General features: G+C 55.3%; 1 protein-coding gene across 1 annotated transcript; it reads right to left on the bottom strand.

Moving 5' to 3' along the window:
- Window positions 1–3,779: 3,779 nt before the first annotated feature.
- On the bottom strand, window positions 3,780–14,201 carry CXCR5 (C-X-C motif chemokine receptor 5). The gene is made up of 2 exons (XM_066639181.1): window positions 14,139–14,201; window positions 3,780–4,955 (listed from the first exon to the last, which is right to left on the bottom strand). The coding sequence occupies exons 1-2, from the start codon at window positions 14,199–14,201 to the stop codon at window positions 3,780–3,782; spliced, it is 1,239 nt and encodes a 412-aa protein (XP_066495278.1).
- Window positions 14,202–14,257: the final 56 nt, after the last annotated feature.

A 14,257-nucleotide genomic window follows, 5' to 3' on the forward strand; every position in this document is an offset into this window, starting at 1 on the left:
AGAGAACACAACAGCCCAGCAGCAGCAGCAAGGGACAAGCTGCTTGGGGCCTGGCTGCTTACAGGCCTGCACTGACCTGCCCGTGCCCTGGTTAGGGTGCAGTCAGGCCCCACTCAGGCTGCCCTCCTGGCATGGAGAGGGACTCCTGCTGCCACCTGCTCCCAAGTGCAGAGGATGGCCTAGGAGGGACGGCATCAAGGGACCTGGCTAGGGAGCTGAGCCCTACCCAATGCCATCACCAGCAGCGTGAGAAGACCGGGCTGAGCAAGTCAACTGCAAGGGGCCAGGACAGGGACAACAAGGAACAAGGCCTAGAAGGCAGGGATCATCTCTGGTCAACAGTCGGTGTCTGATCCAAGGTTATTGTAAACAAAAGAATACCAGCACCAGGTTCCTGTTGTTTGAGCAAACTTCCTGCATCTACTGACAGATCATAAACATTAGTTCTTCCACACAGGGCTGGCTTAGGAATTGCAGGGCCCAACTGGAAATGTGTCCTGCAGGGCCCAGGTTCACAGCCGAGACCAGTAGAAGCTTGGCAATATAAATAAAATGTATGATAGACTTTATATCTCTACAGAAGAATGGAAAGCCGTCAAAAAGTGTGCTTAAAAGTGTGTGAGTTCCTGGACTAAACAGTTCACGTTAATACAAAAATGGCATACATACAGAGTAGACTGCCCTGGTGTGGGGAAGCGTGAGGTGCAGGACCCAATTGGAAGCAAGGGGCTGAATTGGCTTAAAGCCGGCCCTGCTTCCTCATATGCTGTACTTTGGAATTGGGGGCAAAGAGAAGGTTTGGGGTCAGGATCAGGGCCAAACGGCCCACGTGTCAGACTGAGGCAGCTGCTTCAGGAGTGGGCTTGGGGACATGCCAAGTCAACGAGGGGAGCCCCACGGGTCACACCTGCCCACTGCCACCCAGCTACTTCCCTCCTTTCCCCACTTGGAGCCGTTCCTGCTTGCCTAGAGGATCAGGGAAGTGGCAGGAGACTCCCCCCCCCCGCCACAGGCTCTGTCCTGCTTGTTAGAATGGGGCCATGCAGAGTAACAAGTACTTTCCTTGGCTGCCTCCTTACATGGCCAGGCTGGGAGGGGGGGGAGACAGCAACTGCAGCACTGAAAGCTAATCATAGGGGGACCAATATGCCATACAAACTGGGGCGATGGTGCTGTGGGGCAGCAGGTCTGCTTGGCCAAAGGACGACCTGGGGCCTGAAGGAGAGGGGGGCTGAAAGACACCCCCCCCCCAACCTGAGGCTCCTTCTTGTTAACATAATTTTGTTGGAAAAGCTGATCAAGGTTTAGGAAGCATCAGAACTGAGTGGGCCAGCCGCACACACAACACTCCTCCAGCCACAGTGGGGCAGCGGCAGGTTCCTTGTGGGCACCCCAAAGTGTGGTGTGAGCTGGGCTCTCAGGCACTGTCCTCCCCCAAGAGCCAAGAGACCCTGTTCCTGCAAGGGTCTTATTGCCCTCTGTCCTGGGGCATGAGAGGTGCAGGGTCTGAGCACAGCCATAGTTGGGCAGCTGGCAGAGGCCTTGCTTCCTCTTTCAGAACTTGCTTCCTCTTTCAGAACTTTCTTTCCAAACTGGCACTGCAACCCCAACCCCAACACCAGGGCCACCCATGTTGCTCATAGTGCAGTTTGGGGAGCCCGTGGCTGAGAGATGGTGGCTTACAACAGCCCTGCAGTGTGGTATGCTGTTCGTATTACCAGAGGTGGAGCTGAGGCTGGTCTGAATTTCCAGCCAGAAATCGCTCCTTACATAAGAACAGCCCCACCGGATCAGGCCACAGGCCCATCTAGTCCAGCTTCCTGTATCACACAGCGGCCCACCAAATGCCCCTTGTTCTGGTTGCAGCCAGGATGGTGCTCCTTCACATGGACACCCAAGGCTGGTGGAAGAAGAAAGACGTCCCATTTGAAGGTCTGACACAAGGCCTGAGCAGAACGGAGCCCCAGCTCTGGTTTTTGCTGTGCCTTTCTTCTGCCCAACCACAGCCTGGATGACTCTAGTATGTTTCAGGAGCAGCTCTGCTTCTGCCTCAGGGGAGGAAAAGAGCCACCTGAAAGTTTCCAGAAGAAGCCAGCAAGTTCCAGCCTTGGACAATTGAATGGTGACTGGTCTTGCCCTATCTCTGTGGGTCAAGTCCATGAGGGGGAAAGTCAGGGCTGCCCAAAGGAATTTTATCTGGGGGTACAAAGATTCTTTTGGGCCCCTTCCCAAAGGGGGGGAGGATGAAAGAGTGGGGGAAAGGTGAAACGGGTAGGCAGAACAAAGTTGGGGAGGGGGAGGAACAAGGCAGAGGGAGGGTGGCAACAGCTAGAAAAGTCTCTGGAGCCCAGGTCTACTGGGCTTCCCGATGCGAAGCCCAGGGCTCCCTGCCTGCACCTGAAGACAGTAAGATGAAAAACCAAACATACTACTAAGTCTCTCTAAAAAATTTTAAATATACAAAATCATTGAAGACAATTAGCACTATCATATTTAGGTTCACACTAGAATGGAAACTATCCTGCGTCTACGAAAACTCACTTCTGCAGCAGCTGCAGTCCTGCAGCTGCATCCCATGCAGGCAGCGAGTCCAGCTGAGATCAGAAAATATAAGATCCCAGGAAATTTCTGGGCCCCCTTTTGACCCTCGGTCTGGGTACAAATTACTCCCTTTACCCCCCTCTGGTGAGCCCTGGGGAGAGGAAGAGCACTCTCGCAGTTCGCCTGCTCTGCCACCCACACTGGCCTGAAGAATGGGAGGTGAGCACAGAAGGGCCCCAGGATGAAGCTGCTGCGGTGTCTGGCTCATGCCTCGGTTCTGGGAACGTGCCTGCCTGTTGCTCCAAAGGAAAGGGGCGCTCCGCGTCCGCTGGGGGCCACACAGGCATCAGTTTGGAGGCCTCCAGCCCCTGGACAACCCCCTTTGCCACCCTGCTTGTTCAGGGCCTCTCTTGTCCCTGGCAGAGACTATTCAGCAGCAGGAGACAGAAGTCAGGACAAGCATTCTTTATTTGACGCCATCGCCTTGGAGCTGGTTTGCAAAAGCAGCAGTGCTGAGTAAATATTCCCCGAAACAGCCTGCCAGATCCCTCGCTGGCACTGCTCTCCCCATTCCCCACTTTTGCAGCTGCACAAGCCCCTGCCTGCTGCAATCTACGGTTCCCAGGCTCAGGGAGGCTCCCGGGCCTTTAGCAGGCAGAGGCTGCAGTGGCCTTGGAGGGCATGAAAAGCTGCCACGACACGTCCATGGAGCCTGCAGCTGTTTCTCTCACAGGGCCGTGGCAGGGATGCGCATTCTGCCCACTCTTGTCTGCTGAGTTCAAACAAGGGTGAATGTGCACTTGGAACGCTCCAGCAGGACAGAACTGCTGGGACTGTTAGGAGCGAGGCGGTAGGCTAGGAACTTCGCAGGCCAAGAGTGGGTCATGTGGGCTGCAAGGGGGAGGCCACCAGCACAGATGCTATGAGTCATTGCAGGTTGAATTCTGGGGCACAGAGGAGCTCAGGAGGGACAGGCAGAGATGCCAGTCAGAAGGAAATGGAAGGTTTGTGGTCAAGTTGGCACTGGGTCACCTGCCTCCAAGGGCCAAGTGCCAAGGGACTCACAGCCTTGGTAGTGACAGGCAGAAGCCGAGATGGACTCGTATGGAAGCAGGAGCCTTTGTCAGGGGGCAGGGTGGAGGTGAGGGTCTCTCACTCACTTGCCCTCAGGAATGTGGGCCCTGGCCTCTCACAGGAAGGCCTACTCTTCCAGAGGCTGGACCACAGCCACTTGCTAGCTAGCCCCTGGCTGGGCTGGAGTTGGGCCCTCCACTTTCCCCCTGGGCCACTTGACCAGCAGAATCTTGGGAGGAAGGCCAGGGGCCAGGGAGGTCAGAGGACGCAGCAAGGAGGCTCACACTGCGTGGGAAGGTGGGATGTCGCAAGACAGACACGTTGGTCTCCGAGCTGCTGTCCGTCCGGCTGGTGCCCAGGATGTTTTGCAGCGCCACTTGACTCAGGCAGCCGAGGTCGTGTAGAACGCGGCAGGCATCATGGCGGAACCGGACACCCACGAAAGCATAGAGGATGGGGTTGAGATAGCAGTGGCTGAAGCCCACCATTTCACACACCATGATGGCAGTGCCCAGGTCATCTTTGGCCATGCAGCTGGTCTTGCTGGCCTCCAGCTTGAGAAGCGTGTCCCAGAAGATGACCACATGGTACGGGCTCCAGCAGAGCAGGAAGACCCCCGTCACCAAGATGGCCACTTTGACTGCCTTCCGCCGCTGCAGCCGCTGGGACTGGCACAGCACTCTCACAATGGCTGCGTAGCAGTAGCACATGAGCACCGAGGGCAGGAAGAAGCCCACGATGTGATACAGAAAGCGCGTCGCCAACCAGGCGTTGCTAGCGTGCATCCCATACTCTTTGAAGTGGCAGATGCTCAGGTTGTCACTCTCCGGCCAGACCTCCGTGAAGAGCAGGTCAGGCAGTGTCAGCAGAAGGGAGGCAACCCAGACCACCAGGCACGTCAGGTGGACAGACAGGACACGCTGCTTCCGGAAGGTCCGCACAGCATACACCACGGCCAGGTAGCGGTCCACACTGATGCAGCCCAGCAGCAGGCTGCTGCTGTAGAAGGTGATCCTGTTGGTGGCACTGAGCAGCTTGCAGAGGAAGGTTCCAAAGATCCAGCCAGCCAAGCTCTCCACCACCCCAAACGGGAAGGTGAGCACAAGCAGCAGATTGGCCAAGGCCAGGTGGAAGAGGAAGAGCTCGGTGGAGGTGCGGGAGTGTCGATAGCGCCACAGGATCACCAGGACCAGGAGGTTGCCCAGGGCCCCCAGCAGGAATATCAGCAGGTAGACAGGCACCAGGATCTTGAAGGATGGTGCAGAGCCGTCCTCCCCTTCTGGGCACAGATAGTCATCCGAGAAGTTTCCATCATTTTCCGAGCCGTTGTAGTAATCAATCTATGAAACAATGAGCGGGGAGGGCCAATTAGAGGCAGAACCACGCTTGCCCGGGCCCTGTAATGCTAATTCCCTGCCAGGGTGCTTGGAGAGAGACCCTCGCCAGAGAGAAGAACATGCCCACTTTGCAACCTACCACCCTCCTGGCATCTGCCTGGCCTGGCATCCCAGCCCCAGGGTCTGACACAGGCACTTCCAGACAAGGGCTGGTCTACTCCAACATCCTCCAGGGCCGAGAACTGAGAGCTGCTGTGGTTGCAGGTCCTTCTCTGGACACTGCCCAGTGCTGGCAACTCTCTGAAGCCCCACCAGCCTGGGACCTGAGTACCCAAAGAACTGGCTGCTACCAGATGAGTTGGCCAAAATCTCATGGTCGTCTTCTCTTTGAGCCCCCCAGCCCACCCCCACCTGCACATCTGAAGCTGGGGCTTCCACCTGGTGCGCCTGTGGGTCTTGCCTTTTAATATTGCAACTGCCTTGGGCACTTCATGCTGAAGGGTGGCTTGAACACTCACATCTGACACATACACCTCTCACAGCCCAATCCTAACCCACGCTGGAACAGGGAGGCAGCTAGCCTGCCCCATATCCAGAGCAGGATTGGGGCTGCCTGTGGCTCAGCCCGGGGCAAGGGGAATACATTCCCCTTACCCCTAGTAATGCCTATTTTAATGGGGCTACCTGGATCTGCGCCACCTAAAGTGGTGGCGCAGATCCAAGCAGCTCAGAGCGAGCCGACAAATGCCAGACCCCCCCCACTCACTCAGCCATGGCCCACCCTCCCCAGAACATCTCCTTCCCACCCTTCCTCCGCCTCTGTGCCCGCCTGACTCGGTTGGCACAGGCTTACCATTGCAGCAACCTGGCAGGGCTTGGGTTGGCCTCTGGAGGCCAGTGCATGGATGTGCTCTAGCCTTCCTCCTCACTCGGTGGCACAAATGTGACTTATGACATCCCAGGGGCGGCACACACCACCGGTTTGCGACACTGTGGGGCCAGCACAGGGGCCATGTGCCGGCCTATCCCGGGGTTGAGCTTGAGCTGTCAGTCTATTCAGGCAGCTTGGAATAATATGGGAGTGTTTCCCAAAATGCCTTGCTTGTTTCCAACTAGGGTCACAAACCCTCCAGGAAACCACGGAAAGCGATCCTTGAGATGTTCACAAGTCCTGCCTAACTACGGGTGCAATCCTAACCCCTTATGTCAGTACTTTCCAGCACTGGCGTAGCGGTGCCAATGGGACGTGTGCTGCATCCTGCAGTTGGGTGTCACTCACAGAGGCCTCCTCAAAGTAAGGGAATGCTTGTTCCCTTATCTCAGAGCTGCATTGCCCTTATGTCAGTGCTGGAAAGTACTGACATAAGGGGTGAGGATTGCACCCTATGTGACATTGCGTTGTGCTGGGGAAAAATCTCCAGGAATGAAACTTTGGTCAGAGTTGCAAGCTTCGTATTAACTCTGTCTGGGCTCAGAAGCTTTTCACACACAGAGGGGCAGTGCAGCAATTGTGCCTTCCAAAGGAGCCAGGTGGTGGACAACTTTGGAGCGCTGCACATGCTCTTATTGGGCTAACTCAGCTGGCGGGCTGTGGGGTATGGAGGGTCACCCCCAGACATTCCAGGTGCTGAGTGGGAGACCTCTCCCAGGCTTGCCAGAAGCATGCTACTGTCACTCCCTCCCCCAATACTCCATCCCTTTTTCTGGACAAATATCTGATCAGAACAGAGCCCGGGGTGGGTGGTGGCATCCTGCCGTGGCCTCAGGTGAGCCACCAGAGGAATCCAAATCTCTGCGACTTCTCCAGGAGCACTAGAGCAAATCCTAATCACTCCTGGGCTGGGCCCCCAGTACCGGCTTGATTGCCCTGATACTGGGCAGGCAGTGTACACCTTCTGCAAAAACACACACACTGCCCTGGATCCCGGGACTGTGATGCTGGAAGGGCTGTTGGAGCCAACCAAGCCAGCAGCCAAACACGCTGGGCAAGGCCTACTGGTTGCTTTGGAGCTTCAAAAGGCTCTGTGCCAGCCCTGGCCGTTGCCTCCTCTTCTCTGTGTGACCTGTTGGCATCACCCTCACCACGGAGCCCAGGTGCTGAATTCCCCCCCCCCCCAGCCCTAACTAACAGGCAGGGAGTGTGAAAAGGAAAGGTGGAAACGGTTGAGAAGGTGCACTTAGTAAGGCCGAGCTTCCAGGACCTGCAGACGCCCTTCCTCCCCACCCACCCACAAGGCAGGGCCACTCCTCCCCTTGCAGGAGCTCAGCACATTTGAGGCCGAGGGGAGAGGCTGCACCTGAGCGGTCCTGGGAGAACCCAGTCCTCTGATTTGGGGCAAAAGCTGTTTGCGCAGCACAATTGGGCTGCCCTCATCTTGGCCACAGAGCAACTTCCTTCCCTTGCCAAACTGTTTTTTAAGGGTTGAAAAGCCGGGTAAAAACCTCAAACTGCAATAAAATGAGAAAGTGATGAATGATCATTTGTGTGTGTGTTTCTTTGTTTAGGAGATCTACACCTCATCTTTCCCTAGAGGAGCATGAAAAAAAAGGTAAGAAAAAGTGGGCGGCTGACTGAAGTATGGGGTAGACAGGAAAGGGCCGTGAGGCAGACTGTCTGTGTGCTGCATCATTTTTACCAGCGGGGTAGACCTCATTCCCCACCCCAAACACCCAGGCTCCCTCCTGTTCACGGGCACTTCTGGGTGCCCCTAGGTAGTCCGTTCAGTTAGGAGCTGTGGGTGTGGCTCCTGCCCTGTGTGAGATGCTCCAGGAGGAGTGTTGGCCTGTACCCTGCTTAAGTCAACTCATCCCAACTGAATCAGTCCTGGAGTCAGTGGGAGCTGAACTGGAGAAGTTGCTGGCACCTAAAGGTGCATTAAGTCAATAAGGCAGCAACTGTTAGTTCTTAGACTTGCAACCTGCCTCTCTGGCCAAGCTCCCAAGTAGCTCCCAATTAAACGTCTCATCAGAAGGTAATCCCCTAACATCACAGCCCATCACAGCAGCTTGGGAGCTGGCTGTCCAAGCCCCCCAAAAGTCCCAGCACCAGGAGACACCAACAGGAACATCACCTCTCCAATCAGTGCAGGCTCCCCAGGTTCTCTGGGGGCTACAAGGGCCAATCAAAGGCCTGCAGAGCATCGTTACCAAAGTCACAGAGGCCCTGCCAGGGCGGTGGCAGGAAAGGTGAGGGTGGGAGCAAGACCTGCACCTCCCACCTCTAGGCAACTCAGTATCAGCCACTAGGCAGATGGAGGTCAAAAAGAGAAGTTGACTTGCTCTTGGGGGTGGGGGGAGCCACTCCTCTCTCTCTCTCTCTCCCATGGGACAGAGGGGCTCAGTTATCCTGACTGCAGCGGAAGTCTCTCAAACCTGTGAAGTGCTAGATGAACCACTGCTTAGCAGCTCCTTCCTGTCGAAGAGAACCACCCAAATCTAGCTGTACTCAGTCCTCAAACGTGCTGCCTTTGCAAGTCCCCTTTGACAGTCCCAGGCCCCCTGGGTGGGCCCATCAGGAGAGAACTCATGGGAACCGCATGTCAGCCACCCGGGCTCACCAGGGAGGGGGGTAGCTGTGCAGGTGCTGAGTGCAGCCCCTGCCCAGAATTCGCTGCCCCTTTTGCCAGTGGGTGTGGAGCTGGCTGTGCACTGCACCCCCACCTCCCAGGGCATCTCCCAGACACAGCTCTGTGAGGCCAGCTGGTCTGCTGTCTTTGAGTGGCTCACACACCAGCCTTGCAGAAGCTGCTCTGCCACTGCAGCAACCTTTGGGTGGCAGACCTCAAATCACAGGAACGAGCCCGAGATACATTCTGGGTCTGGCAACCAAGCAGCCATTTCCCTTGCAAAGGCACTTTCAGAGTCCCCTTCACTTGCTATCAATAAAAATCCCAAACAAAAAACCCCTTAGCCCTGGTTAGCCCTTTCTGGCCCCTGTCGGAATCTGGACAGACTGTACTGGAAGGGCTCAGAAAAGAAGCTGGCTCCAAGAGCCAGAGAAGAGACTACCCTTGGCAAAGGCAGCAGCCAGAGAACATGGGGGGGGGCACCTGGCAACTGCCCTTCTCCACACATCCATCATACATGCCTGTCTCATGTGCTTGCACCCTTGCAGCCACCAGGAGCTATCATGGACTGCAACTAGTACAGAAGGGTGCGAGCTCAGCACTTGGGAAGCAAGCTGATGAAGCTGATCCAACCTGCAACCTCTCACCCTCACATGATGAAGCCAGAGGTGTGGAGTAGATCAAAGAGGTGTGATGCTGGATCCTAGGACAGCTTGCCTGTTGCTTCTTTCCAAGACCTGGGTGAGTGGGCAGGTGGACAGGTCCTCCAATCTCCAAAACAAACAGGTCAAGAGACCTTCCAGAGCACCCAACATACTGCTTGTCTCTCCAATGTCTTTGTTGAGACAGGCGAACCAAGTTCAGCTCCCTCTCAGGAACTTTCCTAGCCAGTTTCCTCCCTCTCTAGGGCTGAGCCACCCATTTTGCCTTTGCACGGATCTCTTTCAGAAAGGAGATGCTCCTGGAGGCCTTGGGGAGCAGATTCAGCAAGCCCACCCCAGGGACTTGCCAGCGGCTTCTGGCTCACCAGATCTGCTGAAGCCCTCGGATGGGAACATCAGTGCATCAGCAAGGACCTGGGCTCCCAATCTAGATCCCATGTAGAGGGGCCCGGTGACAGGCTTCTTCCACTCCCCCCCCACACCCGATCTCCCCTCAGCAAAGGCCTGCACAACTGCAACTCACCCACAGATCTATCACCATTGAGCTGAGGTCCTCCTGGGCCATGGCTGTGCTCAGCAGAAGCCTGGCTTTGTCTCAAGTGCCTCCACCAAGTGGGAGGAAGAGCGGATGAGGAACGCTCACCTCTATTTTGCAATGCAAATCGGGTATCTCCCCCAAGAAGAGGCAGTGATTCTTCTCAGAATTGGCTTAGATTAGGAACAAAGTCCAGAATAGAAGAGGTAGTGATTCTTCTCAGAATTGGCTCAATCAAATCTGAACAGGAGCCTTCTGTGAAGGGACAGAGGTCTTGGACTGGCCTCTTGAGAAGAAGCTCTTTGGAAGTCCCACCATGAGCTGAACTCCAGGAAAGCAGGAGCTCTGATGAAGAGAGGGTGCAGGAATGAGCTCTTGTGTCTCCTTCTGTACAGCCTCTTAGCAGGACCAGTATGGCCATCCTCGCAGCCCCATGGCTACTTACTCCCCCCCCCCCCACAAAAAGAAACCCTCATCTGCCTGATGTCCTTTTATTTATTTACTATATTTCTAACCCGCCTCTCTCCCTGAAGGGACCCAAGGCAGCTTACAACAAATCTCAGAATACAAAAACATAAATCACAATTAAATCAAATTAAAAACATTAAAATAAATGGGGGAAAACAGCAGTCCTGGAACTGAAAATGTGGTCTGCAGATGCTGTGCCTCCCCCAAGCCAGATGCAGGCAGGAAGCTGCTTCACACAACACGCCATTTTTGTGGTCCAAGGTGGCAGAAGCGAGCCACTGTCACTCAGGGCTATGGGGCTGGGGACGGCAGTTGCTGGCTGGCCTGTTGGGCTCAGCTTGGCTGATCTCAGGCTGTGCTGGCCTGAATGACATAAATATCTCAGAGCTGGTTGGAGCCCCAGCAGCACCCACGATCTCTCTGCCTGCTGTTGTGTGGGCAGCTTCACCTCCCTTCAAAGTCAAGGAGGCAAAAGGGTCCACATCCCCCTGAAACCCCCTGAAGAGAATTGTTTCTCCTGCATTCATCTTGAGAGTTTGCTCATCATGTCACGTCTCTTATCTCTGTGACCATCTGCAGAAGAGAGTTACAGGAAGAGAGAAAGTATGAACAGAACACCAGAGAATTCAGTAGAGCAAGAGAGCGAACAAGAGACTGTTCTTCCCGAAAACACTACCATAAGAATTCCCAGCCCCCCTCCTCAAAGACAGTCCCTGGGGAAGAGACAAAAGGAATTATCTTAACAAACCAGACTTATGCACATTTACTCAGAAGTAGATCCCATGGCATTTAATGAGACTAAGATTGCAATCCTAACCACACTTTCCTGAGAGTAAGCTCCATTGAACAAAATAGGACTTACTTCTGAGTAGACCTGGTTAGGCTTATGCCCTAAGGACCCAATACTATCCTACTTTCCAGTATTGATACAGCCACAATGAAACCCCAATGGAGCATTCCCTTAGCTTGAGATCATGTTGGCAACCTTCAGTCTCGAAAGACTATGGTATCGCGCTCTGAAAGGTGGTTCTGGAACAGCGTCTAGTGTGGCTGAAAAGGCCAATTCGGGAGTGACAATCCCTTCCACACTGGGAGCAAGTGCAGTCTGTGCCTGGTCTGTCTCCCTGGCTGTGGGCCTTCCTTCTTTGCCTCAGACTGTTGGCCAAGTGTCTCTTCAAACTGGGAGAGGCCATGCTGCACAGCCTGCCTCCAAGCGGGCCACTCAGAGGCCAGGGTTTCCCACCTGTTGAGGTCCACTCCTAAGGCCTTCAGATCCCTCTTGCAGATGTCCTTCACAGCTGTGGTCTACCTGTAGGGCGCTTTCCTTGCACGAGTTCTCCATAGAGGAGATCCTTTGGGATCCGGCCATCATCCATTCTCACGACATGACCGAGCCAACGCAGGCGTCTCTGCAGTGCATACATGCTAGGGATTCCAGCACGTTCCAGGACTGTGTTGTTTGGAACTTTGTCCTGCCAGGTGATGCTGAGAATGCGTCGGAGGCAGCGCATGTGGAAAGCGTTTAGTTTTCTCTCCTGTTGTAATCGGAGAGTCCATGACTCGTTGCAGTACAGAAGTGTACTCAGGACGCAAGCTCTGTAGACCTGGATCTTGGTATGTTCCGTCAGCTTCTTGTTGGACCAGACTCTCTTTGTGAGTCTGGAAAACGTGGTAGCTGCTTTACCGATGCGTTTGTTTAGCTCGGTATCGAGAGAAAGAGTAGCTTGAGAAGCTTGAGAAGGCCTCCTTGATTGCCCCCCCCCCAACTCAGGATGCAGTGCACACCCTCTTGGCAAGGCTGCATCAGTAATGGCAAGTTGGATAGGATTAGTTATCTCTTCCACTCTTGTGCACAAGTGTGCACAAGACTGCATCCTAACTTTTGTATGGGCACAGATCTATGGCACTGGGAATAATTTGTTGCATTTTTGCAATTGGATGAACTTCCTTTTCTTTTGCTTGTTTAGTAAGCTTCCTACACATCCACCCCACCCTTTTTGCCCCTGTGGTTCTGTCATCTAGCACAGTGTTTCTCAAACTGTGGGTCAGAACCCAGTAGGTGGGTCGCGAGCCAATTTCAAGTGGGTCCCCATTCATTTCAATATTTTATTTTTAATGAATTAGACGATGCTCTCAAGGTATGTTGACTGCATTTGGGGAAATGTTACAGACCTGTACTTTTAACAAGCTACTATGTATACTCCGGAGCTGGAGTCCCTGAGGCAGTTCATGGCTGAACACAGTTACGTTCTGGCAACTCCTGCGACGCCGCTGGAACCAACCGTATTGGCCTCTGCCTTTCCACTGGACCATTTCAGCGACGTGGAGAGGGGGGATTTGCTGCCTGGGTAACAGCCTATCCTCCATACCTACTTTACCCAGGCTTCGCGCACTGGAGAGGACACTCTGTTCCAGAACCACCATTCAGAGCGTGACACCATAGTCTTCCGAGACTGAAGGATGCCAACAACAATGTATACTGTTTTAACAATGATAGTAAATGGGACTTACTCCTGGTTAAGTGTGGGTAAGATTGCAGCCTAGGATTGTTAAAAATTTTCGTGCTTGATGATGTCACTTGCAGTCAAGACATCACTTCTGGTGGGTCCTGACAGATTCTCATTCTAAAAAGTGGGTCCCAGTGCTAAATGTGTGAGAACCACTGATCTAGCAGGTTCACAGGATAGATAGTAGCAAGCCCCAAGAGTGTGTGTCGGGCAGAGGGGGGAGGGGTAGACTGTGCACATGTTTGGAAGAGGCACATGCCTGGGGGGGGGGGTCTAACTGGTACATGGCTGATATTTGCAGTCCTCGTGCTGACCCACAGCTGGGCACCACGGCCTAGGAACCAGGCAGCAGTAGCACAGCTAGAGGGAGTGCAAAGCACTCTAAGGGCACAATCCCAACTTGTGCTGGAAACAGACAGGACAGTGGGCCTGTGCTGCATCCAGCACAAGTCTGGGGCTGGTTGAGGCTTGGCCCGAGGAAAGGGGAAACTTTTCCCCTTATCCGGTGTCGCAGTGCAGCAGCCCTAATGGGTCTCCTCAGATTCTGTGCCACCTGATGAGGTGGCACAAATCTGAGCAGCCTGGGACTGCTCTGGGCCACCTAGGAATGGGGTCAAGATTCGGCATAGCTGCTGGATCCAGGCCCCCAACTCCCGCTCTCCGCCACCCCAGGAACACCCGCTGTCCACCCTCCTCCACCCCAGAACGCCAGACACCTGTGCTGGCAAAGTTCGGCCAACGCAACTCACCTTTTCCCCAGGGCCAGTGTGGGGAGGCCGGCGTGCGTCTATGCGGCAACTTACCTCCCCTCACAGTAGTGCAAAACTGCTTCACAGAATTTTTGTGACACTCCCGGACCAGTGCAAGAGAGCTGCATCGGCCTAAGGGCCGGTTAGGTTTGGGCCTGTTGCACGATGGCGCCTCGCCGCAGCATGCGAGCAGCCCCTCCCCTCTGGAGCCATTCTGGTCAGCTTTGGTGAAGGGGACGGGCCACTTGCATGCCAGGGGGAGGCGCTGGGCAACACCGAGTGGGCAACACCGAGTGCTTTGTGCCCCCTCTAGCTACACTACTGCAAGGCAGTGGGCAGGACGTGCCCTTCTGCCCACCAGGGACGTGTGGTGGGTGGGGAGGCAGGTAAGGCAGAGTGCTCGAACAGCGCCACCCACTGCCCACCGTGTGAGGCGCTCACGCACACTCAACCCATGCGCAAAGCGCGTGGGTTGAGTGTGCTTGAGCACTTCACACTGTGGTGGCCGTGGACTCCTGGTGAGGCTCTGCCTCACCTGCCTCCCCAGCTGTCCCTCCAGGAGTGGCAGTGGCGGCGGCGGCGGCGGCGGCGGCAGCAGTGGACTCCTGGGGAGGCTCTGTCTCACCTGCCTCCCCACCCACCACTGTCCCTCCAGACGCGACTGCCAACTCCCCTCCAGAGCCAGCCCTGGCTGCGCACAGGCAGCACGCCCTCCCCGCCCCTCCCAGCGAAGCCGCCAAGCACGTGCACGCCGCCCGCCATGGCGCATGCGCAAAACCCCCGCGCCGCCGGGGCGCCCCCGCCCCTCCGTTTGGGGC

Source organism: Tiliqua scincoides, chromosome 11 (assembly GCF_035046505.1).
Source record: "Tiliqua scincoides isolate rTilSci1 chromosome 11, rTilSci1.hap2, whole genome shotgun sequence".
Lineage (NCBI taxonomy): Eukaryota > Metazoa > Chordata > Lepidosauria > Squamata > Scincidae > Tiliqua > Tiliqua scincoides.

Excerpts from the sequence above, each read along its gene's own strand:
- CXCR5 (XM_066639181.1), bottom strand. The coding sequence starts at position 14,201 with ATGGCGGGCGGCGTGCACGTGCTTGGCGGCTTCGCTGGGAGGGGCGGG. Across the intron at positions 4,956-14,138 it reads GCGGGGAGGGCGTGCTGCCT|ATTGATTACTACAACGGCTC; the intron begins GTGCGCAGCCAG and ends ATTGTTTCATAG.